Source organism: Dipteris shenzhenensis, chromosome 3 (genome assembly GCF_047967505.1).
Source record: "Dipteris shenzhenensis isolate YYH24624 ecotype China chromosome 3, Dip_SZ_1.0, whole genome shotgun sequence".
Taxonomy (NCBI): Eukaryota; Viridiplantae; Streptophyta; class Polypodiopsida; order Gleicheniales; family Dipteridaceae; genus Dipteris; species Dipteris shenzhenensis.
Window position 1 is genome coordinate 31,175,107 of NC_141598.1, and position 21,884 is coordinate 31,196,990.

The 21,884-nt window shown below is 41.9% G+C and overlaps 1 protein-coding gene across 1 annotated transcript in view; it reads left to right on the plus strand.

Annotated features, from left to right (window-relative positions):
• The first annotated feature begins 582 nt into the window (after positions 1–582).
• The window catches only part of LOC147903652 (carotenoid 9,10(9',10')-cleavage dioxygenase 1-like), a 34,023-nt gene continuing 12,721 nt past the window's right edge, over positions 583–21,884 (plus strand). The window contains exons 1-3 of the mRNA XM_087372212.1: positions 583–649; positions 879–1,009; positions 1,154–1,248. Coding sequence (XP_087228338.1) covers positions 583–649; positions 879–1,009; positions 1,154–1,248 — 293 coding nt within the window. The remainder of the gene's footprint in view (positions 650–878; positions 1,010–1,153; positions 1,249–21,884) is intronic.

Genomic DNA, 21,884 nt, shown 5'->3' on the forward strand with positions numbered 1-21,884 from the left:
GACCATAAAGATGATAATCATAAGCACATAGCATAACCATAATAATAAATTATATAGATAGGCATGCATAAGAATACATAGGCATATATAGGCATGTACATAGCATAGCATAACATAGCATAGAATAACCATAAGCATAGAGACATGGTATGGATAAATATCATAAAGACATAGCATATCACAGCATAGAGACAGCATAAAGCATGGCCATAAAGATGATAACCATAACAATAAGAATAAAGCATAAAGCATGGGCATAAAGATGATAACCACAACAATAAGAATAAAGCATACCATAGAAGCATAGAAGCATGACATATAAAAATAAGCATAGAAGCATAGAAGCATAGAAGTAACATATAAAAATACATAGGCCTATGTAGAAGCATACATAGGCATACATAGGCTTTTATAGGCATAGGTGAATAGCCCTCTCATGTATTGAATTAAATAAGATAATTTTTTATGGTTTCTAATGATTTGGAAGTGTATCATCATCTTTACAATGGATGAAATATATATTTACATTGAAAAAAAACTAAGGTATCATCATCTTTACAATGGACAAAACAAATCTTTACCATGGTTAAAAAATACATACCTGGAGTCTGGCTACATCGAATCGCAGGCTGCTCGTGTGATTCGAACTGTATGTGATCACAATCGGTTTCTTTAATTTCTGCCAAGAAACACATTTCTGCGAGTGAAAACCAGACGTTAGTGGAGACTCTATCCAGCTCACGGCTCACAAATTGGAAAGTTATCCCTCCTAAAGCAATAGTTATATATTTGGCTTAAATATGATAGAGGACTTGACTCTGGCATGTACCGTCCGTCAGACTCCGTCAAAGCAATATGATTATTTGGCGCATGCGCAGGGAAGCGGATATCAATGCAGATTCGAATTCGCAGTAGCTATTCCGTCCGTGGACACTACAGCTACAACTCCGAACTCTGCGCCACTGGTCCCGCAGATCAGGCTATTTGGTACTCCGACTACTGCAAGACTGTAGGTAGCAAGGCGGAGTTATAGCTAACTATAAAGTGGCATAGGTACGGCACTAGCTCACAATTGACGACGTCGTCTTCTACCAGTAGGAGCAGGCAAGGGTGAGTAACGGAACTGTTGTGCGCAGATATATATATTACACAGGTCGACCAGGTCGGTACTACAGAGTGCATGCACTACAACGAAATGCGAAGAGGGTGGGGATATGTCTGCAATGAAATGGGAAGCGGGCTCGTCGGGTATGTTTGCGGTTGCAACGAAATGTCTGTGGTCCGGGGATATGTCTCCAACGAAATGGCATTAGGGAGCTGTTGGTGCATGAACTGGAAGAGAACAAGCATCAAACCAGACCCAAACCCCCCTCTAAACCAACCCCCAACCAACAAACCTCCCCCCCCCCTTTCCCCGTCCACCTCCAACCCCCCTCTTATCTTAGGACCTCTCGTGTTCGTTAATGGGTTTTGTGAATTGCCTCTAGCGATGATTGAAAAGCTCATGCATCCTTTCAAATGTCTATGTGACAAACTCTGGTTGATGCATGGAAAATTTCACGATGAACTTATCAGCCATGTTTTCTTTTCTTTTTCTGTTTTTGGTAATTTTTATGGTTTTAGTTGAAAAGTTGGCTACCAATTTATGGGTGACTTGTTTTGCATGCCCTCTGGTGACATACTAGGTTTGTATTTTTTCATGGAAACATTTGCCTATATATATCGCACTGAAACCCACTCTAAGGGCTAAGGTGTGAAAGATATATTGGCTACAGGTTTGGAAGCCAAATTGTGATATGGTTTACTGAAGGGACATTTTGGGGGGGGCGGCCATGTTCACCCTTCAATCTTTCTACTACTGAGTGTCGCATTGGGTTTAAAAACTCCTTGGGGGAGCATCTCTTTGATCGAGATTTGCAATGTTCTACTTTAGGTTGTATTGAGTCCCCCCCCCCCCCCCCACTATTTGGTAGCATAGCCCAATGGAGGCTGAAAACAGTCTTCCTCTTCTTAGTTGTGAAAGACAAAAGAACTCTCTCTAAGTACAAAAGGAATAGGTGAACCCTATATGTGGGTCTCAAACCAAACTCAGCTAACTAAGGTGGCATACTAACTGAGCCACTAACTAGAGTACATAATGATAGCTGTCATCTAGCTATTATTCATGGGCGGTGTACCAATCGCATCTACAGCTAACAAGTCCGTGACATAAATGCACAATGGTCACCCTGGCATATCATGAGTGGAGCTCGATATCTCAACACTCCCCCTCGAGCTCAATCCCAATTCCTACACACCAAGCAGGTCTCTGAACTTGTGCAGCTTCTCTATGCCCAATGCCTTCGTGAATATGTCAGCTACCTAATCCTTTGTGCTGACATAAACTAGATCAATAAAACCTACTAGAACCTTCTCTCTCACATAGTGATAATGCACCTTAGTGTGCTTTGTTCTAGCATGATAGACTAGGTTATTTGCCAAGTGTAAACTGCTCATGTTGTCACAATAAATGACAACTAGCCCATCTGTAGACTGATGCATATCATAAAGTAGGTTACGCAACCAAGCCACCTCACATGCAGCCATTGTTGCACCCCTATACTCAGCCTCTATGCTTGACAAGGCAACTGTAGGCTGTTTCTTACTACTCCAAGTGACTGCAGCACTCCCAAAAGAGAACACATATCCACTGGTAGATCATCTATCAGAAATACTACCAGCCCAATTAGCATCAGTGTATTCATGCAATTGTATCTGAACCCTAGTCTCATAAAATAGTCCATAATGCAATGTGGACTTCACATACCTCAATATGCGCCTAGCTGCATCCAAATGCGGTTTCCTTGGAGCCAGCCTAAACTGACTTACCAACCCAACAACATAGCTCAAATCTGGCTTGGTAATAGTCATATAAATCAAACTTCCTACTATGCGTCTATACATAGTAGGGTCTTCCAGAAGCTCATCTGCATCTATGCTTAACTTCACATTCTGCTCCAAAGGAACTAAAATAGGCTTACATTCTATCATCCCATATTTACATAGCATGTCCAATCCATACTACCTTTGCAAGAGCCATATCCCACTTGTGGATCTAATCACCTCAATGCCCAATTAGTAATGCAGCTCTCCCAAATTGTTCATCTCAAACTTCTGCTTGAATAGCATTTTCACATGAAGGATATCTTCATCACTATCACCTATGATGATCAAATCATCAACATAAATGACAAGTAGCATAATGCCTTTCTCTGTTTTTCTCACATAAAGTGAGAAATCTGCCTTGGAAATCTGAAAGCCAATAGTGACAAGATACTATCCTATCTTGTCAGACCATGCTCTGGGTGCTTGCTTTAAGCCATACAAGGCTTTCTTCAACCTGCAAATAAACTGCAAATAAACTCAGGATGAGCAGCATGAACATAACCTGGTGGGTGCTCCATATAGACCTCTTCTTGCAAATCACCATGCAAGAAGGCATTCTTTATATCCATATGATGTAAAGACCATCCCTTTGATGCAGCCATAGCAATGACTTCTCTTATGATTGCCATCCTTACAATCGGACTGAATGTTTCTTCATAATCAATGCCATATGTCTGTGCATACCCCTTGACAACTAATCTGGCCTTGTGTCTATTCACAGAACCATCTGCATTGTGCTTCACCTTATAAACCCACTTGCAGCCAATTGCATTCTTGTCTTTAGGCAAAGGCACCAATTCCTATGTAGCATTTGCTTTCAAGGCATCCATTTCTTCATCCATGGCTTTCTCCCATTTTTCATTTCCCATGTATTACTCAAAAGAAGTGGGTTCTGGTTTATGTATCACTTTGACCATATAGGCATAGTGAATGGCTGTAAATCCATCATATGTCAACCTATCCATAGGATACCTAGCTCTGGTTTGTGGGGGTTAAAGGTCACTGTGCCTTTACCCCAATTAAGTACAATACTCAAACACATATATAAATGAATGAAAAAGAAGATTAGGGTGGTTCTGCACCCACCAAAACTTGTGTGGCTCTCTGTCTCTCTCTCTCCTTCTTCCGTTCTTGCTTCCGTTGAGATCACTCTCAACTGGTATCAGAGCACGGGTGATCTAGCTGAGCGTGCGTGAATGCTTGGAAGCTCAGCAGCTCTGTGGGAGGAAGGAGAAGCTCTGTGGGAAGCTTTGTGGGTGACTTTACTTGCATTCGAGTGTGCAGAGACCTTGGAAGAACCTTTGGAAAAGTCACTTTGGCTTTGCAAAGTGGTTTTGAGAGCCTATTAAGTGGTTTGAAAGAAAAAGTCGTTTTTTGAGCTTTTCCCTGTTCCGTTCGATGACAGAGACTCCGTATTGACTTGTAGAGGCAACTATTGCTTGCTTTTGGTGTCCACATTAGTTCAGGAGCCTGGAAACACCTTCATTCCTGAATCTGGGATCATTTCATTGGATTTCTGACTCACTGTGTCAGTTCCTGCGTTTTTTGCCCAGGTGTTGGAACTCAAGTTTGGAGCAACCATTTGCATATCTGTCAGTTCCGGTGGACTCAGGAGGTCCTAAAACTTCTATGTTGCTCATCATTCGCACTCCAGTGGAGTTTACAGATAGCTCTGTTTCCAAAAACGTTTTTCAGTCCGTGTGTTGGACCCAATGATTGAGACCACGGTTTCCAAAACCGTTTGTCCCATTGCGTTCCGGATGCCCAAAAACCCCTACCTATCAGTTCTTGCGCGATTCGGTGAAGGATTTTCAGAGTTTTAAATCTCTGTGTATTCGATTTCGTCTCTCTGTTATGCATTTTTCATACTAAGGTTTTGAAACCTTAGATTTATGCCACATGGCAGTGGATAAGTGTTGACTCCCATTTCTCACTCATCGGTTGGGATTTTGGAGTTCTGGCAGAAGAGAGATATTTGCAGATTTTCTTGCTGAGTCCAATTATGCAATGGCGCCCATGTTTTGAAGCATCTCAGGTTCTATTTTCAGTAGCGGTCATTACCGTGGGACTATGATTTCTTGAGCATACCTTATGCAGATCACTCTGGTTGCAGTTTGAGCAATGTGCGCTCATTTGTGGTATGCATTTGGTTGCAATGGATGATTTGTAGGCCATTTGGATGCATTGCGGTCCTTATTGGATGCGCTGATAGGCCCAAATTGCCTTGTGGGATGCTATTTTTTATGGACGCTTTACACATGGATGCTATTTTATGCTGAGGGATAGCTTTGTCACATTGTTGGTGATGCACTGATAGTGCTATGCTCTCTTGGATGAGATATAATTGATGCATATGCCAGTGGATGGTGTTTATGCTTGAGTCTTATTGGCATTTTCTTTTGGGCCAGATTTGCTCATATGGATGCATAGTATATGCACATGAGTCAGATGCATCTTTTGATGCTTTGAGCTTCGAGTTTTGGTGATATTTCACTCTATTGTGACATACACATTTGGGTGCACCTGGTATTTGGTGTGATTCTCTCTTGCAGGGACTAGCATTTGGGATTTTGTTTCATTTGCATCATGGCATCCTCTTCCATGCCTGAAAAGGAGTTTTTTAGCATTAAAAAGTTTGATGGGACAAACTTTTCTTTGTGGAAAGAACAAATAAGGGATGTGCTTATTCAAAAGAAGCAGATTAAACCCTTGGCAGGGATTGAAGCTAAGCCTGCAAATATGTCTGAGGATGATTGGAATGAGTTGGATGCATTAGCAAAGTCTACTATTAGACTTCATCTTGCAGAGTCAGTTTATTTCACAATAGTAAATGAGCAGACTACGGAAGATTTGTGGAAGAAACTGTGTGCCACTTATGAGAAGGAAACTGCCTCTAATAAAGTTTACCTCATGAAGAGGTTGTTTGAGCTGCAGATGAAGGAAGGGGTCTCCATTGCTTCTCACTTGAATGAATTCAATATTATTTTCAGCCAGCTTCAGGCTCAGAAAATGAATTTTGATGCGGAGACTAAGGCAATATTTCTCTTATGTTCATTGCCATCCTCATGGGATACCTTCTGTACAGCTGTCAATAACTCTATGTGAAGATAGTGGGAGAGAGGGAAGGAGTCTCACTTGCGGCTCTCTCACATGCACAATGGGGGAGTACACACAAAGGTGGAGGCTGAAAACAGTTTTCCTCTTCTTAGTTGTAAAAGCCAAAAGAACTCTAGTACAAAGAAATAGAAGAACCCTATATGTGGGTCTCAAACCAAACTCAACTAACTAAGGTGGCATACTAACTGAGCCACAAACTAGAGTAGATAAGGATAGCTGTCATCCAGCTATTATTCGTGGGCGGTGTATCAACCGCATCTCTAGCTAACAAGTCAGTGACATAAATACACAATGGTCACCCTAGCATATCGCGAGTGGAGCTCGATATCTCAACACTCTACATCGAGCTCAATCCCAATTCCTGCACACCAAGCAGGTCTCTGAACTTGCGCAGCTTCTCTACGCCCAATGCTTTCGTGAATATGTCAGCTACCTGATCCTCTGTGCTGACATAAACTAGATCAATAAGACCTAGTAAAACCTTCTCCCACACATAGTGATAATGCACCTCAATGTGCTTTGTTCTAGCATGAAAGACTGGGTTCTTTGCTAAGTGTATGCTGCTCATGTTGTCACAATAAATGACAATTGGCCCATCTGTAGACTGATGCATATCATAGAGTAGCTTATGCAACCAAGCTACCTCACATGCAGCCATTGCTGCACCCCTGTACTCAACCTCTATGCTCGACAAGGCAACTGTAGGCTGTTTCTTGCTGCTCCAAGTGACTGCAGCACTCCCAAAAGAGAACACATATCCACTGGTAGATCGTCTATCTGAAATGCTACCAGCCCAATCAGCATCAGTGTATCCATGCAACTGTATCTGAACCCCAGCCTCATAAAATAGTCCATACTACAATGTGGACTTCACATACCTGAGTATGCGTCTAGCCGCATCCAAATGCGGTTTCCTTGGAGCCTGCATAAACTGACTTACCAACCCAACAGCATAGCTCAAATTTGGCCTGGTAATAGTCATGTAAATCAAACTTCCTACTATGCGTCTGTACATAGTAGGGTCCTCCAGAAGCTCACCTGCATCTGCACTCAGCTTCACATTCTGCTCCAAAGGAACTGAAATAGGCTTACAGCCTGTCATCCCATATTTGGACAGCATGTCCAATCCATACTGCCTCTGCAAGAGCTGTATCCCACTTGGTGATCTAATCACCTCAATGCCCAAGAAATAACGCAGCTCTCCCAAATCCTTCATCTCAAACTTCTGCCTCAATAGCATTTTCACATGAAGGATATCTTCATCACTATCACCTGTGATGATCAAATCATCAACATAAATGACCAGCAGCATAATCCCTTTCTCTGTTTTTCTCACATAGAGTGAGAAATCTGCCTTGGAAATCTGAAAGCCAATAGTGACAAGATACTGTCCTATCTTGTCAGACCATGCTCTAGGTGCTTGCTTCAAGCCATACAAGGCTTTCTTCAACCTGCAAACAAACTCAGGATGAGTAGCATGAACATAACCTGCTGGCTGCTCCATAAAGACCTCTTCTTGCAAATCACCATGCAAGAAGGCATTCTTTACATCCATCTGATGTAAAGACCATCCCTTTGATGTAGCCATAGCAATGGCTGCTCTTACGGTTGCCATCCTTGCAACCGAGCTGAAAGTTTCTTTATAATCAATGCCATATGTCTGTGCATACCCCTTGACAACTAATCTTGCCTTGTATCTATTCACAGAACCATCTGCATTGTGCTTGATCTTATAAACCCACTTACAACCAATTGCATTCTTGCCTTTAGGCAAAGGCACCAATTGCCATGTAGCATTAGCATCCAAGGCATCCATTTCTTCATCCATGGCTTTCTCCCATTTTTCATTTCCCATGGCTTGCTCAAAAGAAGTGGGTTCTGGTTCCTGTATCACTTTGACCATATAGGCATAGTGAATGGCTGTAAATCCATCATATTTCAGCCTATCCATAGGATACCTAACCCTGATAGACCTGCGCAAAATAGGCTCACTTCCAGGTGCTCTCAAAACATCCTTGGTCTTTCTTACTCTAGGTGTAACAACAGAAGGAATACCCAACTCATCATCAATGCTCTGTTCTGAGCCACTGGATTCACCATCCACACAAGAGTGACCTGCATTCACATCAAACATCGGCTGATCTACCTTCTCTTTTCCTTTTCGTGATACCTGCGTACCACTCTCTGCATTGCTTTGAGGGGATTCTCCTGATCTCAATCTGCCTGTCCATGGCGAAGTATGTGAACCACTGGTAGAGGACACTCCAGGTCCACTGATATTTTGTGATTGCTGCTGTGCATTCTGTGCAGCATTACCATTTTGTGCATCTACATCAATCATCACATTTACTGGTTTATACCAGCTGCTCATCTCATAAAAAACAACATCTCCGCTCACTGTGAACTTACGTGTAGAAGGGTTATAGCATCTATACCCTTTCTGCTGCAGAGAATAACCAATAAAGACGCACTTCTCAGCTTTTGGATCCAACTTGGACCTCAACTCATCTGGCACATGGACATAGGCAATGCAACCAAAAATCTTCAAATGAGAAATATCTGGTTTCCTACCAGTATACATCTCCTCTGGCGTCATGCCATGTATTGCTGCAGTGGGAGTCCTGTTCATTATATAGACTGCTGTAGCAACTGCTTCAGCCCAATAATAATCTGGTAGATCTTTTTCATTTAGCATAGCCCGAGATACCTCTCCAATATGCCTGTTTTTTCTTTCTGCAATTCCATTTTGCTGTGGGGTATGACTGCATGAATATTGCTGCTTTATACCATGCTCCTGCAAGAACCTTGCAAACTCATTTGAGAGGTACTCTCCCCCTCCATCTGACCTTAGGCATTTTATTTACAGGCCTGTTTCTTTTTCAACCATAGCTTTGAAAGCTTTGAAGTGCCCAAACACTTCACTTTTCTTTTTCATAAAATACACCCACAGTTTTCTGCTGAAGTCATCAATAAATGTGACAAAATAGTGACACCCTCCAATAGATGCAGCTTTTGTAGTCCACACATCAGAGTGGATTAATTCCAATGGCTTTTTACTCTCTTGAACATGCCTAGGAAAAGGTTTCCTTGCCTGTTTCCCAAATTGACAGGCTTCACAAACCTTGTGCATTTCTGCAACCTTGAATTTAGGCAATCCTGCAACAATATTTTGGGCTTGCATTGATTTAAGTCGCTGTATATTAACATGACCAATGCGTTTGTGCCAGATATCAATATCTGCAACTACACCGGTCCCATGTGCAAACATTGCTGCACTCAATTCAGGCATGTCCGCATCCAACGTAAACATCCTGCCCTTCTTCTTTCCTTTTGCTATCAAGCGACCATTATTTTTCATATCCTCAACAAAGCATCCATGAGGATTAAATCTGACCTGCAAGCCCTGCTCAACCATCTGACCAACAGAAACCAGGTTCTTGGTGATGTTCGGGACATGAAATACATCAGACAAGTATTTCTTTTTCCCATCCTGCATAGACAAAGGAATTTTGCCAATCTGCACAATAGGATGTGCAGTATCATCACCAGTCTCCACAAATCCTGGTTTTTCCATTTTCCTTGCATCTTGCATCCATTCTGCATGACCTGTCATGTGGTTTGACGCACCTGAGTCAACATACCACACATCATTTTGTTCTTCTGCACTTGTCACAGAATTGGTCATATGCTGCACCATAAATAGATGCTCATTTCTGTCATCACCCTGCCTGCTAGAAGATGCATAATTGCCTTGCTGCAATTTTCCATTCATAATGTCATTCTGCTTTTTGTAGCAGTCCTTAGCCATATGACCCATTTCGCCACAATAGTAGCATTCAATATTGCTGTTTGCATTTTGGCCTCTCTGCCATCCACCATGGCCTCTTTGGCTCCCCCTGCCTCTAGAGTTACCACGTCCTCCTGCATAGGACTGGTTTTCTTGCGTTTGCTGCATATTTTGATTTCCACCACGGCGTGCAGATCGGCCTCCTCTACCTCTGCCTCTACCTTTGCCAGCATTTGAGTAGAAGACAGTTTCTTTTGAAGTTCCTGCTGAAGAAGATGCACCCCCATTTCTTTGCTCTTCGGAAATTAGAAGAGCAATTAACTCCTCAAAATTAGGAAAATTTTCACGGACGGCAATGGATGTCCGGAACTGTGCATAATCCTTTCCTAGACCATTCAAGGTCACAGAGACCAAATCGTCATCATCCACTGGCGACCCTATGGAAGCAAGTGCATCTGCAATTTTCTTCACTTTCATGTGGTAGTCATTTATGCTCAAATTTTCTCTCTGCACATTGTGCAACTCCTGTTTGAGTTGCATTTTCCTGGCTTGCGTATTTGTGCTGTATATTTTTGCCAAAGTATCCCATGCCTCCTTTGGCGTATTTGCATCCTGAATATGCACAATCATGGAGTCCGAAATACTGATAGACAGCCAGTACATAACTTTCCTGGCTCTCTCATGCCATCCTTTAAATGCCTGCATTTCCTGTTGATTGGGAACATTAGGAAGAATAGGTTCTTCTTCATTTCTTGTAATGAATTCCCAATAGCCTTTTCCCATCAAGAAATTCGTCATTCTAAACTTCCATGCCAGGAAGTTGTTCTTGTCAAGCTTTTCAGTGACAATCTGTGAAAGAGAATCAGATGCCATTACAGAACACTGCAAAATATTCTGTCACTGCAAAAAACACAGCTTTTTGCCTCACACGGGCAGATCTGCAAAACTGACGAAAGTGGTATTTCACCACACAGTCACTTCCTAGTGACGATTTTGCATCAACAGGCAACAGGCATGAATCTGCAACTCCCAATATCTCTGCACACAGGCATACGATGCAATTTCTGCAGCAACTTTTCACCGACTAGCCGCGTAGTGGTCGCACAGCAAAAAATAGGGCCTTTTTCTGAGTGCCTGCGAAGAGCTTCCGCCTTCAAAACGGGCCCCGAAACGGCCTCAAATCAGAAAACGCCTTCAATACTGCGCTCTCGCCACACCGCGAAGGGCGTCTCAATTAGAAATAGTGCACTCCTGCACTTCTGGCTGTGCTACTTGTAGAGATTTGCTCCCAAACTCGAAATAGGAAAGCAACACTGGTCCTCTTACCAGGACACCACGAACTTGGCTTGCTTTCTTGAGCTCCTTACCACGAACAAGGCTCTGATACCATGTGAAGATAGTGGGAGAGAGGGAAGGAGTCTCACTTGCGGCTTTCTCACATGCACAATCGGGGAATACACACAAAGGTGGAGGCTGAAAACAGTTTTCCTCTTCTTAGTTGTAAAAGCCAAAAGAACTCTAGTACAAAGAAATAGAAGAACCCTATATGTGGGTCTCAAACCAAACTCAACTAACTAAGGTGGCATACTAACTGAGCCACAAACTAGAGTAGATAAGGATAGCTGTCATCCAGCTATTATTCGTGGGCGGTGTACCAACCGCATCTCCAGCTAACAAGTCGGTGACATAAATACACAACGGTCACCCTAGCATATCGCGAGTGGAGCTCGATATCTCAACACTCTACACCTGGTGGAGTACTAAAATTTGATGATGTTGTGGGTAGCTTGTTGGCCGAGGAGATTAGACGGAAGTCTATGGATGGCAACAAGCAGGATGCAACCTTAAATGTGCAAAGGGGTAGATCACAATTTAGGGGGAAGTCCCAAGAAAGAGGGAAGTCTCGTAGCAAATCCAGGGCACGTAACATTGAGTGTTACCACTGTGGCAAGAAGGGCCATATGAAAAAGGATTGCTACAAGCTGAAAAGAGAGCAAAAGGATAAGAAAAAGAATGCAAATTAGGGTGCAAATCAAAAGGAAGAGAGTCCAAGGGAGGACAAAGGAAAAGTGAAGATCGAGGAGATCAATGCAGTCACACATGATAGTGACAATGACGTTCTCTTCATGTCTAGTTTATCTGCAGAGTTGCTTGCCACTTCCGATGATGCATATTCCCAGGATTAGATTTTGGATTCTGGTGCTTCATTCCATGTTACTCCCCATAGGGAATGGTTCTCCACTTATGACAGTGGAAAGACAGGTTGTGTGCATCTTGGAAATGACTATGCATGTGACATAGTGGGAGCAGGTGACATAGAGTTTTCTTTTGCAAATGGGTCTGCATTTGTTTTGAAACATGTGAGACATGTGCCTAAGTTGACCAAGAGTCTTATGTCAGTGGGTCAGCTAGATGATGCTAGTTTTCACACCACTTTTGGCTTTCAAAGTTGGAAAATTCAAAAGGGCTTTATGCTTTTGGCTAGGGGTGCCAAGTGTGGGACTTTGTATCCCTTACATGTATCAGGGGTATTTGATCATGTTGTTGCAATAACCGAGCAGCCAAGCACTTCTTTGTGGCATTGCAGGTTGGGGCACATGAGCCAGAATGGAATGAAACTCTTATGCCGTTTGGGTTATGTACCGCATTTGAGTTTCTTTGATTTTGAATTTTGTGAGCATTGTCTCTATGGGAAGCAAACTAAATCAGCCCATAAAAGAAGGGGAAAGAAAGAGTTTGAAATGCTTGATTTGGTGCATTCAGCAGACGTATGTGGTCCCATGCCTACACGGTCATTAGGCGGGGCTGAATACTATGTGACATTCATTGATGATGCAACTAGGAAAGTGTGGGCTTATGCTATAGCTCGGAAGAGTGATGTGTTCCAGGTATTTTAGAAATGGCTGGCCTTGGTTGAGAATCAGTCAGGTAGAACGCTTAAATGCCTACGGACTGACAATGGTGGAGAGTATCTCTCTCATGACTTTCAGCATTTCTGTGATACTCGTGGGATTAAGAGGGAGATTACATCCCCTCGTACTCCAGAGCAAAATTCAGTTGCAGAAAAGATGAACCATACCATTCAAGAAAGGTTGCAATGCATGCTTTCCAATGCAAGTCTTTCTGGTGGTTTTTGGGCTGAGGCAATGAAGACTGCAGTGCATGTGATCAATAGATCACCTAGTAAGAGTTTGGATGGTGGTATTCCTGAAGAGGCATGGAGTGGCAAGAAGCCCTCTTACTCTCATTTGCGTATATTTGTGTGAGGCATATGCACATGTTCCAAAAGAGCTTCGAAAGAAGCTAGATCCTAAGTCTAGGAAATGCATCTTTCTGGGTTATGGTGAAAGTGGAGAGATGGGCTATCGTCTCTGGGATCTAGAAGCAAAGAAGATCATACGCAGCCATGATGTGGTCTTCAATGAGAAGAAGATGCATAAGGCACCCATGAGGGATGTGGAAATGAGGAGAATCACTTTCCAGGATGTGAATCCACCTGCATATGTTGATAGACAGCAAGCTGTCCATGCACCAAATGTGCAAGAAATGGTACAACCAAGTACTCCCACAGGTATACAATCAAGGGTAGATGATGGATCATCTATTGGTGGAAATGATGAGCCAAATGTGGCTGATATGCAAATAAGACAGCAAGCTGAAATGCCCTTGAGAAGATCATCTAGAGTGTCTAGACCGCCTGATAGGTTTGTTCCAGGGGTAGACTATGTGATGCTTACTGATTGCGGGGAGCCTTCTTGCTACAGAGAAGCTATGATGCGTGAGGATCAATGCAAGTGGGAGTATGCTACGCAATCAGAGATGAGTTCACTTATGAAGAATAAGACTTGGGACTTGGTTTCTTTGCCACATGGAAAGAAAGCATTGCCATGTAAATGGGTCTACAAGATGAAGGTCACAGGTGATGATGTGCTTAGGTATAAGGCCCGTTTGGTTGCTAAAGGGTTCAAGCAAGAGAAGGGTGTGGACTTTGATGAGATATTCTCTCCAGTTGTGAAGATGACCACACTTAGATGCATGCTTGGACTAGTGGCAGCAGAGGATATGGAGCTTATGCAGATGGATGTCAAGACAGCTTTCTTGCATGGGGATTTGCATGAGGAAATTTACATGGTGCAGCCGGAAGGCTTTGAAGAAAAGGGCAAAGAGCATTTAGTTTGCAAACTAAAGAAGAGTCTCTATGGTCTTAAGCAAGCGCCTAGAGAATGGTATCAGAAGTTTGATGCTTTCATTCGGTCCCAGAATTTTAGGAGGAGTGAAATTGATCACTGCCTCTACACTAAAAGGGCTAAGGATAATAGCCTGATAATCTTGGAACTATATGTGGATGATATGCTATTGGCTAGCAAGAACACTTATGAGCTAGATGCATTAAAGGCCAAGTTGCATGAGGCCTTTGGGACTTGCAGGTCATATTCTTGGTATGCGCATCACGCGTGATCGGAGTAGGAAAATCCTTTGGCTTTCACAAAAAGAGTATGTTACAAAAGTATTGCAGCGTTTCAATATGGAGGGGGGGAAGGCAGTGAGTACTCCATTGCCTCCATATGTGAAACTGAGTCATACAGATAGTTCCAAATCAGAAGGGTTGCAAGGAGGCTATATGGCTTGATCGGCTAGTGGGAGATTTGGGGATTCATACAGGTGTACCGACATTGCATAGTGATTCCATGAGTGCTATTCAGCTAGCACGGATTCCGGTCTTTCATGCAAAGACCAAACAGATTGAGGTCAGGTACCATTTCATCAGGGAGGTACTTGAGGACAAGTGCATAGAGCTTGTCAAGGTTCATACAGATGATAACCCTGCAGATATGAGTATTGTCGTGTATTGATGGGCATTGAATAGTATGCTCACTGGTTGTTCTCCCTTAAAGGCACATTGTCCTTTAAGTGGGAGGTTGTGGGGGTTAAAGGTCACTGTGCCTTTACACCAGTTATGTACAATACTCAAACACATATATAAATGAATGAAAAAGAAGATTAGGGTGTGGTTCTGCACCCACCAAAACTTGTGTGGCTCTCTGTCTCTCTCTCTCCTTCTTCCGTTCTTGCTTCCGTTGAGATCACTCTCAAGACCTGCACAAAATAGGCTCACTACCAGGTGCTCTCAAAACATCCCTTATCTTCCTTACTCCAGGTGTAACAACAGAAGGAATACCCAACTCATCATCAAGGCTCTGTTCTAAGCCACTGGATTCACCATCCACATAAGAGTGACCGGCTGATCTACTTTCTCTTTTCCTTTTTGTGATACTTGCATACCACTATCTGCATTGCTTTGAGAAGATCCTCTTGATCTCAATCTGCCTGTCCATGGCGATGTATGTGAACCACTACTAGAGGACACTACAGGTCCACTAATAATTTGTGACTACTGCTATGAATTCTATGCAGCATTACCATTTTGTGCATCTAGATCATCAATCACATTTACTGGTTTATACCAGCTACTCATCTCATTAAAAACATCTTTACTCACTGTAAACTTATGAGTAGAAGGGTTATAGCATTTATACCCTTTCTGCTGTACAGAATAACCAATAAAGATCTTGGGGGGGGAGTCACTATGTATACACCCTCTATATCGTGTGCGTTCAAGGCCTATTTGCAAAATCCCTTACCTGTAAATTTGCTCTTAATAAAATGTAGCCTTTTTCTATATAAATCTGTAATTTTTTTCCAAAACTAGTTTAAATATTCCCTTATGTAAATTAATTTTTGTAAAATTTAGGAATTAAAAATAGCCTTTTGTTGAACTCACGTGATAGAATTAAATATGATGAGTGACCCCCCCAAGATAAAGATGCACTTCTCAGCTTTTGGATCCAACTTGGATCTCAACTCATCTGGCACATGAACATAAGCAATGCAACCAATAACTTTCAAATGAGAAATATTTGGTTTCCTACCAGTATACCTCTCCTCTGGCATCATGCCATGTATTGCTGCAGTGGGAGTCCTGTTCATTATGTAGACTACTGTAGCAACTGCTTCAGCCCAGTAATAATCTGATAGGTCTTTTTCGTTGAGCATGGCACGAGATACCTGTCCAATATGCCTCTTTTTCCTTTCTATAAGTCCATTTTGCTGTGGGGTATGACTGCATGAATATTGTTGCTTTATGCCATGCTCCTACAGGAACCTTGCAAACTCATTTAAGAGGTACTCTCCCCCTCCATCTGACCTTAGGCATTTTATTTGCAAACCTGTTTCTTTTTCAACCATAGCTTTAAAAGCTTTGAAATCCCAAACACTTCACTTTTCTTTTTCATAAAATACACCCAAACTTTTCTACTGTAGTCATCAATAAAAGTGACAAAATAATGACAGCCTCCAATAGATGCAGCTTTAGTAGTCCACATATCAGAGTGGATTAATTCCAATGGCCTCTTACTATCTTAAACATGTCTAGGAAATGGTTTCCTTGCCTATTTTCCAAATTGATAGGCTTCACATACCTTATGCATTTATGCAACCTTGAACTTAGGCAATCTTGCAACAATATTTTGGGCCTGTATTAATTTAAGTTGCTATATATTAACATTCATGACCAATATGTTTATGCCAAATATCAATATCTACAACTACACCGGTCCCATGTGCAAACATTGCTACACTCAATTCAGGCATGTCTGCATCCAACGTAAACATCCTACCCTTTTTCTTCCCTTTTGCTATCAAGTGACCTTCATTTTTCATATTCTCAACAAAGCATCCATGAGGATTAAATATGACCTGCAGGCTCTGCTCAACCATTTGACCAACAGAAACCAGGTTCTTGGTGATATTCGGGACATGAAATACATCAGACAAGTATTTATTTTTTCATCTTGCATAGACAAAGGAATTTTACCAATCTGCACAAAAGGATGTGCAGTATCATCACCAGTCTCCACAAATCCTAGTCTTTTCATTTTCCTTGCATCCTGCATCCATTCTGCATGACCTGTCATGTGGTTTGACGTACCTAAGTCAACATACCACACATCATTGCTTTCTTCTGCACTTGTCGTAGAATTAGTCATGTGCTGCACCATAAACAAATGCTCATTTTTGTCATCACCTTATCTACTAGAGGATGCATAATTGCCTTGCTGCAATTTTTCAGTCATGATGTCATTCTGCTTTTATAGCAGTCTTTAACCATATGACCCATTTTACCACAGTAGCATCATTCAACATTGTTGTTTGCATTTTGGCCTCTCTACCATCCACCACAATCTCTTTGGCTCCCCCTGCCTATAAAGTTACCACGTCCTCCTGTATAGGACTTGTTTTCTTGAATTTGTTGCATATTTTGATTCCTGCCACAGCCTCCAAATCGGCCTGCTTTACCTCTACCTCAACCTCTTCTAGCATTTGAGTAGAAGACAATTTCTTTCGAAGTTCCTCGTGAAGAAGATGCTCCACCATTTCTCTGCTCTTCAGAAATTAGAAGAGCAATTAACTCCTCAAAATCATGAAATTTTTCATGGACGGCAATGGATGTCTAGAATTGTGCATAATCCTTTCCTAGACCATTCAAGGTCACAGAAACTAAAGCATCATCTTCCACTAGCAACCCAATGGAAGCAAGTACATCTACAATCTTCTTCACCTTCATGTGGTAGTCATTGATGCTCATGTTTTCTCTCTGTACATTATGCAACCCCTGCTTGAGCTGCATTTTCCTGGCTTACATATTTGTGCTATACATTTTTGTCCAAGCATCCCATGCCTCGTTTGGTGTGCTTGCATCCTGAATATGCATAATCATAAAATCTGAAATACTAATAGACAGCCAGTACATAACTTTTCTGGCTCTCTCATGCCATCCTTTGAATGCCAACAACTCTTGTTGATTGGGAACATTATTAGGAATAACTAGTTATTATTCAGCTCCAGTAATGAACTCCCACAACACAAAGTAACTATAGACGTGCTTGGTAGACACGCAAAATAGCGGGCACATCTATAGGCATTGCTTGAGTAGAGGAATTACGGGTGCATCTAAAAGCACGTCTAACAACTCGTCTATTTGCGTGTTTAAATAGCGCATCTATTTGCGTGTTTAAACTGAGAAAATACGGGCCCGTATAACATCGCATTTATCAGCGCATCTATTTGCGCATGTATTAACATGTCTATTTGTGCGTCTAAACTGAGAAAATATTAGCTTGTCTAACATAGCGTTTATCAGCACGTCTATTTGCACGTGTATTAGCGCGTTTATTTGCGCATTTACACTGGGAATCAGACGTGTATTTAGATGCATATATTGACGCAAACCATAGAATACAGAAAGTGAGATTTTGGTGTACATCATTGCTTTCCAAACATTGCCCATGATTACCAAAGTACATAATTTTAACAAAAACATCAATGCTTTTTTGCAAGCCCACATATACAAGAATTAAGTGAGGTGAGAAGAATGAGACAATACGTAAAATAGTTTTGCCAATATCAATGATGGGCTACGGTTCAATTTCATCCTCAATGAGATCAACCCTTGCCAAACTATCTACTTCAAAATCCAAATAAGTGTTTAGATCTACAAATACATTCAACCCACTACTACTTGTGCTACTCATGTGCTCATCGAAATCAGCATCACCAATGGTAGGCTCGTCCTCACGTGTAATGGCCTCAATATTTGTATCTCCTAACTCATGATCATCCTCCTCTATCGTATCACGGTCATCATCACGTCCATGGCCATGATCATCCTCCATACGCTCCATATTAGTAAATGTACTATACATCACTTTGGAACGTGGCATAATAGGTATGACATGCCACCATTGGGTATTATCCACCATTGGTTGATAGACAACCTAATTCAAACACAAATACAATCATGTTATTTTTCTTGCATCAAATATTTAAAAGCGAGTATTTTTATATGTGTGCACAGTACCTGTTCACATTGTTGCGGTAGTACTAGTGTGTCCTTCCTACTTTGCCAAAACTTTGTGGAGTCAATAGTTACAAAGCCACTTGCATGGCGTTTGATTGTTGCATTAGGGCGTCTTTCCACCACGTCCTTAGACCACTTTACATCCAAAACATACGTGCAAAGAAGCGTCGAAAGTCAAGCTTAATAATATCTTGGATTATGCCACAATAATCATCCATGGCTCCAATGGCTCCCTCAAAGCTAGCAATGACGCCGCAATCTTGTGTGTTTCTCTTATCATTAATTCGTTGTGTTCAAAAATGCTTGCCCTCACACCATATAGCATTGAACATAGTGCACTACACCAAGAAAAAATCAATTAAATAAGCAATCTAAATTATTGAAAGCTCCTAACTTATGCATAACATTCTATATACCGACCTTGCTCATGCATTCCCTAGGATACTCCCATTCTTCCATTGTGATATGCATCCCCTCGTCTTTCTCTGCTTTCTCCATTTCATCAAGTAGCCAATCCACATGAATATCCTTTGGAAGTGCTCTTAGATACTGAGGGTATGGCACAGAGATCCGTGGTGTGTACGAAAGAGGGTGCTTTCTTCTTGTCTTCTTGCCTTTGCATCCTCGTATCTTGTTACCCATCTTTTCATCACATCACTATTAAGCACGCAAAAGAGGTTGATACTATTATGCAACTCTGTGTCTATTACTTTGTTGCGTCCTTTCCCTTGAGGCACAATAGAGGTCATCCTTAGGTCTTCATCATCTCTCCATAGTCATGGGAGAGAGCTATCCACATCAACAAGAAACTATGAAATATATACAAGTGACTCTTGTACCAACCAACCCTCGGCCATGCTACCTTTGGGTCTTGCATTTTGTCTCACGAAGCCCTTCAAGGTCTTCATGAAGCACTCGAGGAAGAACAACCATCGTGCATGTATAGTACTGCATATAGCAATCTCATTCACCAAATGCACTATAAGATGTAGTTGGCATGTGAGAATAGAACGTGGAAATGTCTCCTCCACTAAACAAACCACCTCCACTGACATAACTCGAGCATTCTCAAGCGTGGTGGGATCTACTTCCTTTGAGCTCACATACCTAGAAATGAAAAAGTACAGCATATTAGCAATATGTATTCAAACTTGCATGGAGCATTGATACGCATCATATTTTGTATCATGTAAAGTACCTCATAAGCTCACCCATCTTGTAAATACAATCTTTCATGTCCTTTGATGCACTACGTGAAATGCTAGTAGGTAGTATGAACTGAACCCACGAGGAGGTGGTTGATTAGTTGCTTATAATTATTCACTCACAAATTTGAAAGGAAAAAGATATTATGCACATAAAATACTTACTTGGAGCATCTTGTGCCAATCATGAGATTTCAAGCCATATAATTGCTCTACACCTCTTTTCTTGCTCTTTGTAAAGGCTCCCTTCAAACACCTCATGCATCTAGTGGGAGTACGAATTGTAGTAATAGTGCGCTTCACCGTCGCCATCTCTAGCTTTGATAACATCCACGGTGCACGAGGTAAAAAAACACGCCCATTTGGTCTCTCTTGTGGCCAAGATTCATGCATCCTCCTTGTGGTACGTAGATCCTCCCTTATGCCTGCGGAATCTCGTGTCCCATTCAAATGCTCCCAAATGGTAGATGCCACATTCTTGAAGATATGCATGGGATCAAGCAGGTGATTGATCTTGAGGTGGGACTAATATGGCAAAACGATAAAAGATGGAGTATCTAAACAAAATAAAGTGTTAGCGGGTAATCTTTATTTCCAGCCAATATAGCACACAATAGTTACAAACCATTAAACAAAATAAAGTGTTAGCGGGTAATCTTTATTTCCAGCCAATATAGCACACAATAGTTACAAACCCTTACCGGCTCATGCCAAGTAGTGGAGGAGTCATGGAACCGTCCCAAATTCTCATCCAATCTCCCACGGTGAGTGATTGTGGGAGGGCTTCATTCCAAGCTGGGGCAACATATCTAGGATGATCAGGTGGGAGAAATCGATGGTGATTCTCATAGATGACCTTATTCAATGCATCTGCCTGTGAGGCAACTAGTGAAGGACCACAAATAGGATATGCATGGTAACCCGATGTAGTGAGACCTGAACAATAGATGCAATTAAGAGTTGAAGGTGGGTTTAGGATGCCACATCCTTTGCCTATTCATAATTAGAAGTGCAATGCTTACTTGAACACTCGCCATAGCCTGGGAAGTCATGCATCATCCACATCAAGACTGCTTTGCAGTTGAAGTCTCGTGACGAGGGAGGCCTGCTCACATCATGCACTTCGATACCTCTCCAAAGTATCTCTAGCTCGTCAATCAAAGGCTCCAAATAAACATCAGGGTTTTTGACGTTATGTTTCCCTGGAATTAGAAGGGACAGCATAACATGTCCTTTCTTAATAGCCATAGAGGGTGGAAGATTATAATTCACGAATATCACTGGCCATACACTGTAAGACATGCTTTTGAGACCAAATGGGTTCACACTATCCATACCCAATCCAAGTCTCAAGTTCCTAGGTTCTTCCTTGAAGCTTGGCCATGTGTCTTCAATATGCTTCCATGCAGGAGAGTCCGCGGGAGTTCTCCACTTGCCATCGGTTGATCGATGGGAGGAATGCCATGACATGAGCTCTGCAATAGATTTGCACTTGAACATATGTTGGCTGCGAGGGATTCTGGGAAAATGTCACAAAACCTTACGAGGCACGTCCAAAGTTTTGAGATCTGCTCTATATCTTGCCTCTCCACAAGTAGGACACTCTTTTGCATCCTTATGTAGTCCACGAAACAAAATGCAATCGTTGACACATGCATGGATGCACTTGTAATCTAATCCTCCAAGAGAGGTCACATGTTGCCTTGCCATATCTCTTGAGGTTGGTACTTTATTCTCCCTTGGAAACATTTTACACAATAGCCTGCACGTGAAGACCATAAATGAGAAAAAGCATTCGAGTAATTGACCCACTAGCATAATTCACCATGTTGGCAAAATAGACTTTAAAGCTTACTTGAGTAATGCATTCAAACTTGCATTGCTCCATCCATAGATGGTTTGCAAGTTTAGTAACTCAAGGGAGGCACGTAGA